This window comes from Arachis hypogaea, chromosome 18 (genome assembly GCF_003086295.3).
Source record: "Arachis hypogaea cultivar Tifrunner chromosome 18, arahy.Tifrunner.gnm2.J5K5, whole genome shotgun sequence".
In the NCBI taxonomy this organism is placed as follows: domain Eukaryota; kingdom Viridiplantae; phylum Streptophyta; class Magnoliopsida; order Fabales; family Fabaceae; genus Arachis; species Arachis hypogaea.
The window spans coordinates 94998350-95016694 of record NC_092053.1 but is presented as its reverse complement, the minus strand read 5'-3'; the positions used below and the strand labels follow the sequence as shown (position 1 = coordinate 95016694).

General features: G+C 29.8%; 1 protein-coding gene and 1 pseudogene across 1 annotated transcript; both read right to left on the bottom strand.

Moving 5' to 3' along the window:
- Nucleotides 1-1069: 1069 nt before the first annotated feature.
- Nucleotides 1070-14939, bottom strand: LOC112768996 (uncharacterized). The gene is made up of 9 exons (XM_025813381.3): nt 14424-14939; nt 13238-13421; nt 12526-12659; nt 12228-12340; nt 6169-6412; nt 4114-4266; nt 3890-3969; nt 3691-3740; nt 1070-1386 (listed from the first exon to the last, which is right to left on the bottom strand). The coding sequence occupies exons 1-9, from the start codon at nt 14820-14822 to the stop codon at nt 1229-1231; spliced, it is 1515 nt and encodes a 504-aa protein (XP_025669166.1). The 5' UTR covers nt 14823-14939; the 3' UTR covers nt 1070-1228.
- A 1525-nt stretch (nt 14940-16464) lies between these two features.
- LOC112770170 (tubulin-folding cofactor C-like) lies at nt 16465-17213 on the bottom strand (annotated as a pseudogene).
- Nucleotides 17214-18345: the final 1132 nt, after the last annotated feature.

The following is an 18345-nucleotide window of genomic DNA, read 5'->3' as shown; positions in this document are numbered from 1 at the left end:
TTAGTGAAAAAATTAGGGATTTTAGGCTTAGGGTTAAAAAGGAAGTAAGGGTAAAATTGGTATTTTCATGAAATTGGAGGGTATGATAGTAATTTAAAATCAAATTTAATCCAATAAAATTATTTCAAGAACATTATGTATTTATCAACTTACTAATTAGTTTTTCAAATAAGTACTCTAATTTAAAATTAGAGAGAATATAATTCATTTTTTATTCATAAAATTAAATTCAAAATTTCAATATTCAAATTATATAAATCATATAAAATTTTTATTTTTTTTTAATGACTAAAACTTTAAATTTTAAATAAAAAATTGTCCAATTATTATAAAAATCTCTGAGTCCTAATTGATTTAAACTCAAAGTATTATCAATTTGGCTTAAATATTTTTAGTAAAATAATTTTTTGAATATAAAATCCTAAACAATTATAATAAGTCATAATTAACTCATTATTTTAAATTTTAAATATTCGGAGTCTTACAAAAGTGAACCCGCACGATGACGATTCTGAGCGCATGAAGGAGAATAAAGAAGGACAGAAAGGAGAATGGAAATGAAGGAAGGAAATCCTGTACGTGAATGAAGAAGGAGACGAAGGTGAATGAAGGAGATCGATGCTAAGGATAGGTTTAGCGTTAAAGTGAAAAAAGTTTCATTAAGTGGTGCACATTTGAAGGAAACGTTAGTGAGATGCATCCCAAATCTAACAAATAGGTTATCCTTGAAAAACGTTATCTTTTGTGAAAAAAGTGTATCTATTGATATTAAGATAAAGTTATGTTTTATAAGTGATCTTTTTATAATTTAAAAAGATACTTTTCAAGTGATGTTGTAATTGTGTTTCTCATTCTACTATAAAAAAGTAACACAGAAATAGCGTAGCTTATTTCAAATGTAACCTAAAAAAAATTGTTAAATGGGTGATTTTCTTGTGATGATTATTTGTTTGTGTAAAAAGTTGAACTTGAATGAATGTGGTGGTAACATAGGGACGAAGGAAATGATTCACTGCGTGTCCATTCCATTATATATCAAATGCTAAAACGTGGTTATTGTGGATGTTGATTTAGGAAATGATAGTAACTGTAATTTTTCTTGATGAACATTGTGACATTGCATTACCATATATGATCAAGTAATTTCTATTGTATATACTTCAAATATAAAAGCTTGTTTGGGCTATATATTATAAAGGTTTGTAATTTTAGCCTTATGGTATATATGCTAAGGACTGAAGAGTGTCCAAGTCTCATTGAGTGCAGCAAGATCAGCATAATACTGTGTAATCCATCCTTTCATGATTTCGGTCTCTTTCTTTCGTTGTTGTACCAACCATTCTGGATCAGTTTCCTTTGCACTCAGAATATCCAAGCAATGAGATCCTGAAAAATAAACATTTGTCCATCAAAGTATCATCATTCATCATTTGATTGGTTTAACAGAAAATGATAACATGGGGATATGAAGTATGAACACTTTACTGAGTTGTTGTATTCGCGTATCGGACACATTTCGGATACGACACTCAATGATACTCGTCCGACACGCGTGTCTGTCCAACCGTGTCTTAATAAAAAATAAAAAAATTTTCTCCAGACATACTTGAACACACCTAAATACCATTACGTGTCAACGTGTCCAATCTTATTCTTAACATGTATTCTTAAAATAAATTTAAAAATAATATATATTATTTATTAAAATAAAAAATATTTTAAATACTTTATATAATTAAAATAAGACATTAAAAATAATTTAAAAATTAATTTATATTTTAATATCAATAAAATATCAAAATATCATTATGATTTATCTAAAAAATACATTATATTTTATATGTATGCGTGTTCCCATATCTTATAAAATTTTAAAATTTGTGTGTCGATATATTTCGTATCGTATTATATTCCGTGTCCGTGTCAGTATCGTGCACCATAAAATCATGAAATTATAGTTATATTGGTTCGATTAGTAGTAGTGTGGTGATTTATTTATCTTAATTCTCCATTGTATTAGTTATTTTAATTATTTAAAAATAAATTAATTATCTACCTATTACTTAGTTATATGCTTAAAATGAGTTCTAATCTTTCCTACCATATAATAATTTATTATACATTTTATCATTAATTTTATTTGTGTTCTTTGTTTGTTGTGTCTAATATAATCTCTCATTCTAATATATATCTTTCAATATCTCACAATATCTTCTAAACTTTTGGACTATTTGGTATTGAATTATGACTTGATATGAGGTTAATTTGGTGGACAAATGATGTTCAATCATGGTGCTCATCTTTTGAATTCTTAAATATTAAAACTTATTTTATGATTATATTATTTTTTCAATTAGTCTTGTAAATTTTTATTCTAAAAAATATAGCAATGTTAATTAAAAATAATTCTGTGCATTATATGAATTATTAAACTTGTATATTTACTAATTAGATAACTAAAATATGTCATATAATATTCTTTCACTCTAACTAAAGATAAATCTTTTTACTTAGATCATCTATTGACGCCTATTGTCCAACTTCAACTAACCTACAACCTGACTGATTGATTACGGTTTTCTTTTGAAATAAATAAATAAAATATTATTTCCAAAAACATGTTATTTCAATTTTAATTTTTGAAATGTGTTTTTTTTTTAGTTTAGGATGAATTCGCTCAATCCCGACAAACTTCTATAATTTTATAGAGTTCGTCGCACTTTCCGACAAACTTCACTCAATTTTTTCCTAAAATTAGGGTCAGAGGAACTCTATTTAGCGAACTTGCCCTAAATCCAAGAAAGATGTGTATCTAAAAATTTAAAATTGGAAAAATGGGTTTGTGAAAATATTTTTTTTAATTTATTTAAAAAAAAAAAAAAAACCGATTGATTACCCATTGTCCTACCCAATTGGTCACCCAACGACCAAGTCCCCCAAACTAACCACTATCCTAGCCAATCAACCGTTAACTGGCCGTTGGTTTACCTTAGACAAATTGGCTGCTGAAAGACCTAATTGAATATCGGCTGGCCAACCAACCTCGACTTCTCTTCTCTCCTAATGGAGCCAGCTCACCCATAACTCACTAATTATCGATTCCATTGGTTCATGTTAGTCCTATGACCTTTTTTGTTGTAAACTTTTCTCTTTGCTCCAATGCTACCTATTCATCTCTTTTCCTACGTTAATATGCTCTTAATTGTTTATACAATTTCAAAATTTATATCAACATAATGTAATAAATTCTCTGTCAAGAACGTTAAATATGGTTGAAAAATTTATTTCATAATGAACATTAAATACTAACATATGTGTTATTTAAAAAAATTATGAATGAATAAGTAAACTATTTCATAATATTATTACATGTATAAATACTAGAAAAAATATATAAATGTCAAACAATTTCCTTTGCAAAGATAATATTTGATTATTTGATTTAGCCTGAGAGTATATATATATATATATATATATATATGTACATCGCCATTTTGTAACTGATATATGGTATGAGATAAAAGAAACCTTATTGGTAGCTAATGATGCAATTATTCATTACTTAATCAAGCAATATTTGAGTTCTTTCTTTTCTAATTTGGTTATATTTATAATGATACCTCATTTATGTAAATTTGCTTGATATTTTAACATAAACAAACAATAAAACAATAGAATACCAATACATACCGTTAACTGTATTGATAGCAATAATGCTGTCTGAAATGTTGTTCAAAACTCTGAAAGTCAATTAACACAAGGTATTTAATCAAAATATTAATTTAAGATTATTATTAAAATAAAATCTCCTATTGTATTAAATATTGATTTTTAAGTACTTCTTTTCAATGAATTTTTTTCTGACTTTTTAATTAAGAAGATTACATACCCGCCAATACTATAAGGGTCTCTTAACCCATTGGAGAAAATAATGTTGCTGCCAAATCTTTGAAGGACCAATGTTATATCCTGTCATTAGTCATTACTCATTAGTGACAATAAAATGTAGCATTATTCATTATATCAATATAAATTTTGAGATATGTGTGTTTAATTAGGATATTTTTAAAGTCACATTAAAAAGAAAAATAATACTATGTTAAAAAAGCTTACATGGCCTCCATAATAGGTAGTGACCCAATGGGGACGAGGAGTGACACCAAATTCTTTCTGGCAGCCATTGGCAAAGCTCTCAAAATTGTAAGGATCAACTGTGAACATTGAATCATTTCCTATTCCAATGGGGATCACCATCTCACTACATGTCTGAATATACAAATTAAGCCAATCATAACATTCTTAGAACATTAATAAGAGAATAAGATGGTTTGAAGAAAAAATTGAGAAAGCAGAGAAGATGTTAGAGGGTGGAGTGAATCAAGAGGAGAATTTGATTAGAAGAGAAGCATTGAAGATTTAGATTGAAGTGTTGTATAAGAGAAGAGCTAAGTTTTCTAAGCAACAATGAAGTGATTGTAATATGAAGGGTGAATATAAAAACATAACGATAAGACAAAGGAAAAGCATGATAGATGAAGTTCAAGATGGGGGGTTGACAGTAAATGATTCGAGTAGAATCAAGTAGATTTCAATGAGGCACTTCAAGAACTTGTACACTCAAGCAAACAACAGCAATATATTTTCAAGAAGGGTTGGAAGGCTAGCCTATTATCAAAGGCAGGAAGACCATATACAACAAAATCAATTATAAATAATTTTGTCATGTATTTCTCGGGAAATGGCAAAGAAAATAATCTCCATGTACTCAAAGTTCTTTTGGGGAGGTCCAAATTAAAGAAACTGTTAAGTGGAGTATAATTCAAAAATCAAATGAGCATAGAGGACTAGGAGTTGGAGATCTAGAGATGAAAAATTTAGCGGTGTTATTCAAATAGTGGTAGAGATTGTCAGACGAGAACGACTCATTTGGAAGAAGAAAACAAGTTCTTGTTATGACAGGGATATGCATATACTGGCGGTAGAACATAGGTGCAAATGGTATGATATTGTAAGAGTGGTGAGGATGAATGATAATTACAAAAATATAGGTAGGGAAGGGTGGAGAATGTGTGTTTTAGAAGAGAAATTTCTGAGGTCATTTAGTATTTCATGCTAAAAAATTTGTTGTGAGTAGTGACTGCAGTGTGTGGGTTAGTTCATAATGGGTCTGGAATCTCCAATAGCGAAAAAAGTAAACGAGATTGTAAGAGAGTTGAAAATTATTATGCATCATGTGTTTTTATGCGCAGAGAATGTGGCGTGGGTGCGTAGATTAAATAAGAGCTACTGGGTGAAGACATTCATTGACATGGCCAAGCAAAACTACAATAAGGTTAACGGGGCTTGACCCAACTTATTAGAAATAGGATTAGATATAAAATATTAGATGTTACTATATATTACATAGTATAAATAGAAAATAAGCTGAGTTGTCTTGTGTGACAAACGAATATTTCATATGAAGGAAAATCAAAATCTTTAATGAGATATAACAAAGTAGTGATACTGCACTCTACCCAAAATTAACCCAAGTCTTAAATACACTCAAAGTACCTTAGGGTAATGATATATACTTTCAACTCTCAAAAGAAATAAACTAAAACAAAGTACTTCTCACCAAAACAAAGAGAAGATACACAGTCTAATACAAATTTTCTCAACGAAAAGAGATAGAGACAAAAAAAATATGGTATATAAAATATGAAAAGACACAACTTTAGCTTTAAAACTTGATAAAACTTGAAACTCAAAACTAAACTCAATTTATAGAGCCAAAGAGAGAGTGTTGATACAACCACTTAGCACTTACTAAGCCATCTATGCTGGAAAAAAAAAAAAGACGAAGCTATCACACTTGAAACTAAACCTCTAATATTAAAAGCAAAAGTCATCAATTTTGAATACAAAAAGTCAAGTAAAAATATCCAATAATCTCCACCTTAACTTGGTTTTCATCGAGTTTCAAACTTTTAAAACCACCACTAACAAACCTTCACTTTACCAAATTTACCTTCAATTTCTCTAACGTTCTATTCAAATCCCTATTTCTAGTAGTCCCATTTTCAATATTGTTTTAAAAATAAAATTTAAAACGTAAAATAAAATAAAATAAAAAATAGAAATGAAGAATAAGTAAATTGATAAGGATATAGTAAATAAATAAATTACCTGCCACCTCCAACCCTGGATAATCTCGGATACATTTTGGGGAGCATTAACTTTGCAAGTGGCATTTCCCCTAAAAGCCACGACACCTGCATATATCTTATTCAAAGTATCATTTTCAAAAAAAGCTTTATCTATGGCATTACAGATCATAGTAACTGGGTATGTTGGTGGATGATTGTACTGAGCTGCTGAAGCATACATCGACACCAAATACGATATTAAGTCCGAAGAGTTGTTTAAGGGGCTGTAAAAAAGTGATAGTTTAATTAACTCACATTTTTACTATAAACAAGAAAAAGAACACCTATTTTCAAGCCTAATACAAAAGTTGATGGCTATAAAATATATAATTCAATTAAGCTTTGAAAAAAGTCCGATTAAGAAAAACTACTTTTTATATGAGATGGATGTTGAAAACACTTTTTTTAATTTAATTTTATTTTCTAAGTTGTTCCTATTTACAAATCTATTAGAAATGCTTGTGAAACTTTTAGGATTTGTTATGATATTCTTCTTTATATAAGAGTACCAATACTTTAATTTAATCATTAATTTAAGTTTCAATTTTAAGTTTTTTAAATTTTAAAATAAATTAATTTTTGTTTTCTTAGGTACATACATTATAAGATACTAAAATCTCGTACTTTAATATAATTATTCGCCTCGAACAATATTTGTAAGATTTATTTTTTAAAAAAAATGCAAAATTTAAAAATAAAAAATACTTCATTAATAATAATTTGTATAAATTGTTTAAATAAATCAGGAGGGAATCAATATTAGGCAAATGCCCGAGATGGATTCACAATACATGTTTGTCCTTTTTTCTTATAATGTAAATCGTGGGCATATGTTGTGTTTTTTCATCGGCTTTTCCAGACGTTGTCCTGTTCATTGAGGTGTTCGTGTTCAAGTATTAGAAATTACTAATCAGCATGGGGACTTGTTTGTATAAAAAATACGGAGATACATTGCTTATGGCAATTACACCAAATGAAAACTATAATATATTTGATGAGTCCATATTTTATGACGTATTTTGTTTTGAATTGAGTGGATTTCATCACATAAACTTACATTTATTCATCTAAATAGTATGTTTTTGAGTTTTTTTCTTAAATTGTGTTTAAATGTGAAAACATACTCTTTTGTGCTTAATTCTAGTTAATTTTATTCACTTTAATCCCATTTGGTGCCTTGATGTATTTGTTAAGTAATTTCAGATTTTCAAGGCAAGCATGGGTTGGATAAGTGAGGAGAAGAGCATGCAAAAGGGAAGAAACCATGAAGAAATGAGATTTGGAAAGCTGCCAGTCCTGACCTCTCGGTACTAAATTGATCATAACTTGAGATACATAGGTCCAAATGAGGCGGTTCTAGCGGCATTGAAAAGCTAACGTCCGGGGTTTCGAAATGATATATAATTTGCTATAGTGGACTAAGTTGAAGTGTGCGTACGCACACAATTTGTGCGCACGCACAGGTCCCTGCACGTGAGCTCATTAATTGGAAACCGCTGGGGGCAATTTCTGGGCCCCAAAACCCATTCCAACTCAGTTTTTGAAGCTATTTAAGGCCAAAGTGAAGAGGAACGAAGGGGGGCAATTAGGTTTAGTTTTTATGATGTTTTCTCTTAGTTTCTAGAGAGAGAAGCTCTCCCCTCTCTCTAGAATTAGGGTTCTTTAGTTTAATTTCTTGTAATTTCTACTTTTAATTCTTGTTTCTATTTACTTTTCCTTGTCATTTTATTGTTATTGCTTCTTGTTCTTCTTCATTTCTCTTGTTATTTCCTTTATTTATGTTGTTTTTCATGTTATGAACACTTTTGTTATTTTAATTCCAATTAATGCAAATTTATGTTTCCATGTCATTTATTGCTTCCTTTAGTTGTCATTGTCATTTTCTTGCTTTTGGTATTTTAGAATTTATTATTAATGCAATTTAATATTATTTTATTTTCATGCACACCAAGTGTTTGATAAAATGCTTAGCTTAGTTTCTACTTAGTTTTCCTCAACTCTTGGCTTGACATTGATGATTTTGGTGATCCTTGAGTCATTGATGTCCATTCTTGTTTGATATATTAGAGTAGTTAGTTAATTTGGTCTCCCTTGACTCTATGTGACCCTTTAGTGTTGACATAGGACTTAGGGATTGAAATTAACTATGCCTATTCGACTTATCTTCGATGTAAGGTTGACTAAGTAGGATTAAATCTTCATAATCATCATATGTTTGTGGTCAATGACTAGGATAGGTAGCCTTAGCCTTCAATTACTTGCCAAGAGGTTTCTTGCATTTTAAGTTTCCTTTACTTGCATTTTATTGCTTTGACTTTTATTACGTTGACTTTTATTTGCTTTGATATTTAATTTCTTGCATGTTTAATTTTCACACTCTTGGTTGAGAAATTGGGCGTTTGGGTGGAATTGAGTTGTGGATGTCCATTCCGCATTGTGTAAGAATGGTTAGTTGATTTGGTTTCCATTGACGCTAGTCTTTCACTAAGTAACTAGTGAGTTGACTAGGACTTATGGATTGAGACCAATTACACCTTTTGACTAATTCTCAAGGAGGATTGACTAGTTTGTATTGCTTCCACACAATTGCCATGTTTGTGGTCCACAACTAAGATAGGAAGCCTAGATTACCCAATTCTTGCCAAGAGCTGCCATTTACATTTCTTGCATGTTCATTTACTTCCTTGATATTTACATTGCTTGCTCTCTTGCTTTCATTCCCAATTCCCCATGCTCTCCTTGATAGCCAATAATTGTACATTTCATTACAACTCCCAGAGAAGACGACCCGGGAGCTAAATACTCTCGGTTATTTTGTATTGAATTTATTATTTGATCTTGAGAATTCATTGTTGGTCTAGACTATACTTTCAATGATGGAATTCTATTTTGTGAAAATTTAGACTAATAATAGTTCTCTCGTCAATATTCCTCGTAGCCTCGACATGGTATTCTACTTTGGAGGATGCTCCTATAAAGACGCGTAAAACGTCTTTTGTAAAGACACTTATGTGTCGCATTATTATTGGATGTATTAATGAACCGGTTATTTTTTAATTTCTTAATAAATTAGAATAAAAGCGATTTTTTATAACAATAACAATAAACCCAATTGTTATCAAATCCGGTCGAACCGACTAATTTACATAACTCATTGAATCATGGGTTTTTTTTTGTTTTTTTAAAACAAAAATCAGAGATATATTTATCTTTTTATCAAAAAATTTAAACATGATTCAGTTTAGATTGTGTAAATCGGTCGGACCAAATCTGGTCTAATAATTATAATGCAGACAATTGGGTTTATTATTGTTTATATAATAAACTGATTTTGTTTTGATTTATTAAAAAAATAAATTATTAACTGATTTAATAAAAATGTTCAATAATATTATGACACATGTAAACATCTTTAAAAAAAAAAGATATTTTTAGTGTCTTTATCGAAGTGGTCTCCTTTTACTTTATAGGCTAACGACAATGGTCGGATTCCACCAAGTGCATATCATACCTTTTGTATTTGCCATGTAGCTGCAAATTTCACATTGAACTTCAAATGGAGAGATCTAAGGAAATTTTTGTAAACACTAATTATGCGATAAGACTGAGTTTGAATTTAATTATTGATTTGACATTCTATAAAGCAAACATTTAATAATATGTGAATGGAACTAGGGATGTCAACGGGGTAGGATGGGGTAAGGAATGCTTTTTTGCTCTCCATTCGTGCTTCTAGATTTGCTCCTTATTTCCATTTCCATTTTCTGTCGTGGGAGAATATTGTTCTTCATTTCCACTCCTTACAGGACCTCATTTCTTGCGGGGACCTCATTTCCCATCTATGTCTGACTAAATGACAAGATGGCAACTTCTTTTAAAATAACGCAGTAGGGGACACCACTGCGAGCCAAAACACAGAGTAGTGAACGAGGTGGGGGACGCAACAACAGAGAAGAGAACGGACACGACGATAGAGTTGTGAAAAGAAACACCACGAATATAGAGAACGACGCGGTGATGGTGTGTGTGTGTGTGTGTGTGTGTGAAATGACTAAAAATATATATAAGAAATAAACTATTAAGGATAATTAAGTAAATTTATGAATTTCAGAGATGAATTTCGGGGATTAGCGGAGACAGAATGTGTGTGTGTGTGTGTGAAATGACTAAAAATATATATAAGAAATAAACTATTAAGGATAATTAAGTAAATTTATGAATTTTGGAGATGAATTTCGGGGATTAACGGAGACGGAATGGGAATCCCTGCTCGGGACTCCGCACTTGTCTCGGGAGAATTTTGCTCCCTGCCCCATTTCTGCGAAAAAAATTCTCCACAATCGAATCTCCATTCGGAACAGTTCTCATAGGGATCCTTGCGTCTCGGGGAGTTTTGCCATCCCTAAATGGAATACTAATATGAACATTTATCTTGACAAGAGACCTATACACTGCTACAACTATGCCAAAGTGGCTGACCCCTAATTATATTTTTATAATATTTTTAACTTGGCAATATAGAATAATCACTGGATATGAATTCGCACCCTGGACTTGTCTCCAAAGAGCTATGTTATTAAAAATATCTATATGTCCGAGTATCAACCTTTATAGTGTCTTCCCCAGCTTGTGTTGGAAAAATCGCTTCTAAAATCAGGAATGAGTAATAGTATACTTGTTGTTACTCCTGTTAGGAGAAAATTTTCAGGCATCAATCGCTCAAATTTTGAAAAATATCTGCTTATAGTTTTACCATCTTTTAAAAAGTTAAACAAGTACGCAATATTTTATGATATTATAGTGTATTTTTTAAGTGACCTGTAAAAAGTATGCGTCTTCAAATATCATCGCACAATAAATGCATCAATGAAAGCTTTATTAATTTTAAATCTAGAATGCTCGTGATGCATAACGATATCGTGTAAATTAATCATCTATAAATAAAAGATGAAACAATTATATAAAGATATTTTTTACTATTTCCTCTCGCTAATTAATAATATAGTGAGTTAGCTATAGAAATAATTAAATTTTATATTCAGAACATGTACAACCTATAATTATCCCAATAATATATATTCTAAAGTGGTTTATGAATTATAAAAGTGAGTGTTCGAACCAAATTGTGAATTATACGGGTATTTATAGTCACCTCAACTCAAGTTAAATGGTGGATATTTTTAGAATTTTATGTACATTAAATTGTGGATTTGGCTCGCATTTTATGTCTTTTTTTTTGGCACACTAAATAGTGGTTTTGTCTAGGTTTCATGTGTTATTTTTTACACTAAATCATGGATTATTTACGAATTTTCTAGATATAAAATACACACCAAATCGTGAATTTTTCTGGAATTTTGCAATTTCTTAAAATAGGGATATTTTATTAAATTTGTACAAGTAAATTGTGGTAACTTGTTAGATATTATTTACAAATATAAAGCCCAACTAAAAGTATCACGATTTACATTAAAAGGAATAGGATAAATATGTAAACAACTTTATTTAAGGTGTAATTACTTTGACAGTGTCGGTCCTTATAGTTTCAGCAAATTTTTAATTAGGTTTTTATATTTTTTTTAATTGAGTCCCTATACCATATTAGATTTTGTAATTAAATTTCTATCGTTACAAAAACGTTAAAATTAATAGAATATTCTGTTAAACTACATAGAATATTCAGTCAAGTGTTAGATATATTCGTTTGGTTTAATAGAATATTCTGTTAATTCTAACGATTTTGTCACGATAAAGACTTAATTACAAAATCCGATATAAGAATTCAATTGAAAAAAAAAAAGTATAAGGATCTAATTAAAAATTTAATAAAATTATAGAGACCCATAGAGTAATTAAATCTTTATTTAATAATTAGGATGTTTAGGTTAAATTGTTTCTCATCTGATTTATTTGTGTAATTTTCCTAACATTGAAATATTTCAATACTTATTAATAGTGGCGACTGTTAAAAATAAACCGTTGAGAATATTTATCTAAACAAAAGGGAGCGAAAAAAAAACGAAAAAAAAAAAATCATACTAGCAGGTGTTGAATTTGTTACTAAGAATGGAAAGGCCGTTTGGCTGAGAAGCTACTCTTTCAATTGCAGACCAAGACTTCAATATAGTTTGGTAGCATGTCTCACTCGCTTCCTGCACAATAAATTTCCATATAAGTATAAGCGTCTCTATAATGCATTTGATAAACATTTTTGAAAAAGAATAATATTAGGTAGACAAAAAAAAATAAAAAAATTTGTCTTATTTAGTATTATTTAATTATCGTAACAATTAATAAACAAATTAAAGACAATAAATACAAAACAATTGTGTATTACTCGAAAATCCCTAGTGACAATAGAGAAGTATCCGTCATGTGGCGTGATGTCATCAAAGTAGAGGATTGGAGCTGATGAGGCCAAAGCACCAATTGCCACGTGAGGGTATTTTAGTCTAAACCATGAAGCAAGCACTGCATAAAAGGAGGTTAAAAACACACACATGATGTCTCAACTTGGAAACAAATACGCGTTTGGAAATTTTTTTTTAAGATGAAGAAAGTGTTTTTAATTAAAAGAAAGTAAGAGAGTATTCTTATGCTAAGTAAGCAATTTGTGTGTGAATATCGATCGAAGACTTTATATTTAAAAAAAAAAAAGATTTTTATAAAATTTTAAAAGTGTTGAATAAATTATAAAAAATTATATTTTCTTTTTATGCAAATAATTGTATTTTCTAATAAAAATATTTTTTTGAAAAGATAAAAATAAAAAAGTATTTTTCAGAAGTTAATCCAAAACATACTTTATTATCTTTTAAAATTAAAGAGAGAGAAATTTTAAAAATGTTTTAATGAATTGTTTATTAAAAAGTATTTCTTGTGTATTTTATAAAAACACAGTTATTTTTTAATAAAAATATATTTTACAAATGTTAAAAAATGAACAATGCGTTTTTTTTTTTTTTTTGGATTTTGAAATAAGATCCATCCAAAACGCATCCTAAAGAAAAGACGTTGGAAGATTATTTAAGATTTTTTGAGTAACTAACTTCCGCCATATGATCCTCCAAATACAATTACAGGAGACTTGTGAGAGTATGTGTTTTTTATATGTATGATGAGTTCTGCATAGTCAGCTATGGCTTGAGCTGAGTTGAAATATCCAATAGTACTTGCATTCTTCAATGCTTCTTCCCTTGATCCAAATGGTATTGATTTTCCATAGTATCGGTGCTGTCATATATATCAGTTATAATCCATGTCAAATTCAATTCTTTGTATTGGTGCTTCTTGAAAATTGTCATAGTAATTAAGCAGAAAAATAGTTAAAAAAACAAAATATGATAGCCAACAAGAAATAACTGACACATATATGGTATAATTTATCGACGCTAATGTGAATGAATAATACATGACTCTTGTATAAAGTTTCCTTTCATTAATAACTATTAGATTTTTTTATTAAAAGTCAATAAAAATAGTTGTTTTAATAGAATATCTTTTGATCATTCATTTTAAAAGAATATATTTAAAATCATTGAATCATGAATTGTAAACAAAAAAGTGTTTAAAAATAATTTTGACAATAAATATGATTTTAGAAATAATTTTATTAATAATACTTTATTTTATTCATATTAGGTAATTATTGATGATGATAAAATATAACTATGAATACAAATATTATCAAACTTGTTCTAAACTTTCTTATTAGCTTGCATCCCTTATATTCCTGAGTCAAGCTTTAATTTACCCAAGTCATCTTAAAAACGTATTATCAAGATGAAAATTTTCAGACAGTTATTGAGAGTCAAGCTGTTTTTAATAATTTTATTTTACAATTATAAACACGACTATTGACCGTTAATAATACATTTAAATATTATTTTGACAATTATTATAACATAAAAATAATTTACTAAGATAATTATTCTTAATTATCTTAAAAGATGCTATTTCATTTTTTAAGGATAAAAATTCTTGCTATATTAGCTAGGATTAAGTATAAGGAATTAATTTAATATTAGTTAATATTTTTTTATTAAAAAATATTTTTTAATTTTTATTCTTTCAAAGATTTAATATTAGAATTTAAAATTAATTTAAAATTTAGAGTTTAAATTTTAAAAAATTAATTGATATTAATCGAAAAACATTTACTGTCTAGTTGAATTTGTATGTTATTATAACATTTCTATAAGGAAGTAAGGGAAAATGTAACCATATATACAATACCTCTATGTATAGTAAAAGAGCATTAAAGGAAGCAGCATTGTCGGTGATAAATCCTAAGCCTTCAGGGGAACCATCAATGGGTGCTTCTGCGCCCAAATATGCAAATATTGGAGCACTAGAATTGGCACCACCCCAATACTTGAAATTCATTAGATATCTTTGTTGAAATGTTTGATAACTCTGAGGCCTATAGTTGAAGTGATCCAATGTTTGGTTGTAATAAAATGTTTTCACATCATCTGAAGAGAGTGATGATGATGCAAAGTTATTGTTGTATAAGATTGTTTCCCATTCAGGAATTGGACTTAGCCTTGGAATCACCATTAATGGATGTGTTGAACTTATAAGATAGGTGGAGATGAATATGAAAATGATCAAGCTATGTTGTTGTTTTTCCATTATTGAACAACGACTTTAGAATTGGAAATCTCTTAGCTTTGAGTTTTTTTTCCACTCAATTATGGACCTCTTTATACAAGATATATGATGCTGTCTTAGTTACATTTGCTAGAGGGTTTCTTTTTATTTATTTTGATCGGACGGCTATTTTAACGTAGTTAGACGACTAATATCTCTAATTTTTGGTTTTACACTTAATTACACATTTTGATTGGCATGTTTTTTTACTTTTATTCATGCGTGCTGGCTTAAAAATATATTTTATTTATCTCTTTGTCTTACAATAGAAACCTTGTTACTTGTTTGTATCTCGTATATTTATCGTAGTCCAGTGTATAAGATGACAAGATAAAATATAAATATGTAAACATAAGAAATAAACGTTTGAGTTGTTGTATATTCTAAAAGAGAATAAAATGAAAATCAACAAATAAAAAAAAAATTATTAAAAAAGTAAAAAAATGATAAAAATTATTCAACCAAATTATTAAATAATCAAAAAAGAAAAATTCAATTGTGAATGAAGTTCTAACTAATTTATTTATTAAAAAAGTAAAATAAATTGATTTTTATATATTTGCAACTCGTAAGAAATTATTCAAAATTAAACCATTGACAAGTTTTCAGTCACCAAAAAAATAAAAACCATTGACAAGTTTTATTATTATTAAGTAATCTATTCAATAAGATAAAGTAGTCAATTAAGAAATTGTGTAATAAAATTCAAAATTAAAATGAAAAGTTCCTGCTAAATCTTAATCATAGAACATAGAATAAGATTTCCAAATGATAAAAAGAAAAAAAAAAATTCATAACACCAAATAACAAGGGTCTGAAATGCAAGATATGACCCAATTTTTAAGTGGACGAGACTTGAGAGTATGAATTGAACTTGCGCGGCCATTGGTCACCTTAGATGTATGGAACTTCTTTAGGCACACGGAACTGCCGGGCACCTATTAAATAAGTTGATTGTGATCTATGACCATTATAGAAAAACGCATTAAAAACATTAGTTTTTGGATTATAAAATTTAATTATTGGACTTTTGGTTTTTATCATGAAATTTAATTTGGATAAAAAATTTAATTAATTTTAAAAGAGATCTTAAAAAACATAAGAGTTTATATTAAAATAATTTATACATAAATTATTCTGTATTTGATTTTTTAGTCACAAAAATACTTATTTTAATAAAAAATAATAAAAAACCTTTTACTATAGAATAGTTATTTTTTAGATTAAGTACTGTTTTCGTCCTTAAGGTTTGGGGTGAAAATCAAATTCGTTCCTGACTTTTTTTTATTATTAAAATCATCCCAAACATTACAAAACGTTATAAAATTGTCTTTTTCTACTTTAATTTTATATTTTTTTTATCAAAATACCCTTAATAATTAATATAAATAATAATAAAAATAATATTAAGAAATAAAAACAAAACCCTTCCTCCATCCTCCCAAACCACTCCCGTATCTCAGCAATCACATACACTAGCATCGCCCAAATCACTTTAAGCTCTTAATATATCAAAATCTGAGAGAGAACTTATCCGAACTAAGATCAATTGCATTGCATATAGTGCCCACAAGACAAATAAAAAATCTTGAACACTTGGAGCATCCTACAACAATAAACCTACTCAAATTTCCTCCTTCTTCCCATTTTCCGAAATGAATATATCAACGATTCCAACCCTTACATTCTCCGGCAAAATCAACCAATTTGGAGACTGCACCGCCTTCGACCTGTGAACGAATAGCGTCCTCACACAACTAATTATCCTAACTTCGCATGAATTGAGATCAGACACCGTGAATTCGCCAACCTCCGATCCCCTAAAATCACCCACCAAAAGCTCGCCGATTTGTTCCTGAACCTCGGGGAGTCGCGATTGAGAGGTAGGGGCTGTTTAGATTCTTATGGAGTAACAGTGTTGTTGTTGTTGTTGTTGGTAGTGTCTTTCTTGGTGGCAGCCTTGTTCTTGAAGGAGAACTTCTTCTTAGGGAGAAGCTGAGAGATGAGGTTTTCTAGGGTGTGTTTCAAATCGGCGATGGTTTTGAGGGAGGATCGAATGTTGTAGGAGGAAAGGAAGTAGGAGTTTTCTGCAACAAGCTTCTCCAAATGAGAGATTGATGCTGAGATTTTCTTGAAATAGGATTTGAGCTGCGATGGGTTTGAAAAGGAGAGGGAATGGGAGTGAGTGAGTTGGGATTCGATGGAGGATTTGAGGTTGGAGAATCGGGTGAGGAAGGATGATGTGGACTCGAAGGTAGGGAATGAAGATGATTCCGATTCGTTGTTATTGTCTAAACGGGATTGGTGGCGTTTGTTGAGCCATTCCACCATTGACGAGTACTTCTTCTGCAGCGCTGCCTTTGAACACCACATCAATTAAATTTTTATGTAAGGGTAAAATTGTCCAAAAAATTTTATTTATGGATAAAAAGACGATTTATAATGTTTTGTAACGTTTGGGATGATTTTAATAACAAAAAAAGGTCGGCGACGAATTTGATTTTCACCCCAGACCTTAGGAACGAAAACAGTACTTAACCCTAATTTTTTCTAACTTTTTTGTAAACAGTTTAAGTAACATTTAAAAAATCACAAGTTAATTTTATTAATTTGATGATTTTTCATAAATTAAAAGTTCAAAAAATCACTTTTAAGCTTTTCAAACGGAGCTATGTAAAAGAGAACTAATTAAGAAGCTTCAATTCTTATATATTGATTTTGTTTTTGTCTTGGGCTTTGCCCAGAAAACCCAAACCCGAACCCAAATCCCCCGACCCAAACTCCTTTCCGTCATCTCTCTCGTAGCATACTCCAAGCGATGTGCTTCCATCGCTACCACAAGCTAACCACGGTTGCTCTCTCTTTCGATTGCTCATCGGTTCTAGATCGAGATATGGTGCGACTGAACTGGTCCGAGAAGGTCTTTCTGTTGGCATCACCTCCGCAAGAAAGTTCCGCCGCAGAGGATGAAAGCTAACGTACCAATTAAATGCCATTGTTCTTCGTAAATATATTTCTCATGTTCTTGGTGGTTGCATTTTCTTCCTAAATAACATATGCCATGGTAAATTCCACACTTTTAGTTAATTAAAGATCTCTAAACTGAATTATTGTGTTCTTGATATTTGTGATTGAATTATTCTTTTTTCAAGACTTGTTGCTAGCCTCAAGATTCCATGTTGATAATACGATGCATCTCCAGAAGTGGTTGCATACTCAAGTGCTGAACAAGACTGTCTGATGCTGCCACTTTAGCAACTGTGTGAGCAAGTAAATTTTCTCGATGAGTATCCAAGTTAGTCCACAATTTGGTAACTCTTCTTTTAGCTCTCTAATATCTTGTAATATTGCTTCAGCTTCCCAAATCGAATTATTTGATTTTATGTTCTCGTTGTTGTTTCTAATGACCATAGATATTGCTCCTTCTCCAGTCTCTCTCTTAAAGGAAGCATCTACATTAGCCTTTAATCAATCTTTCGGTGGAGGCCTCCAACTAATCAGGTGC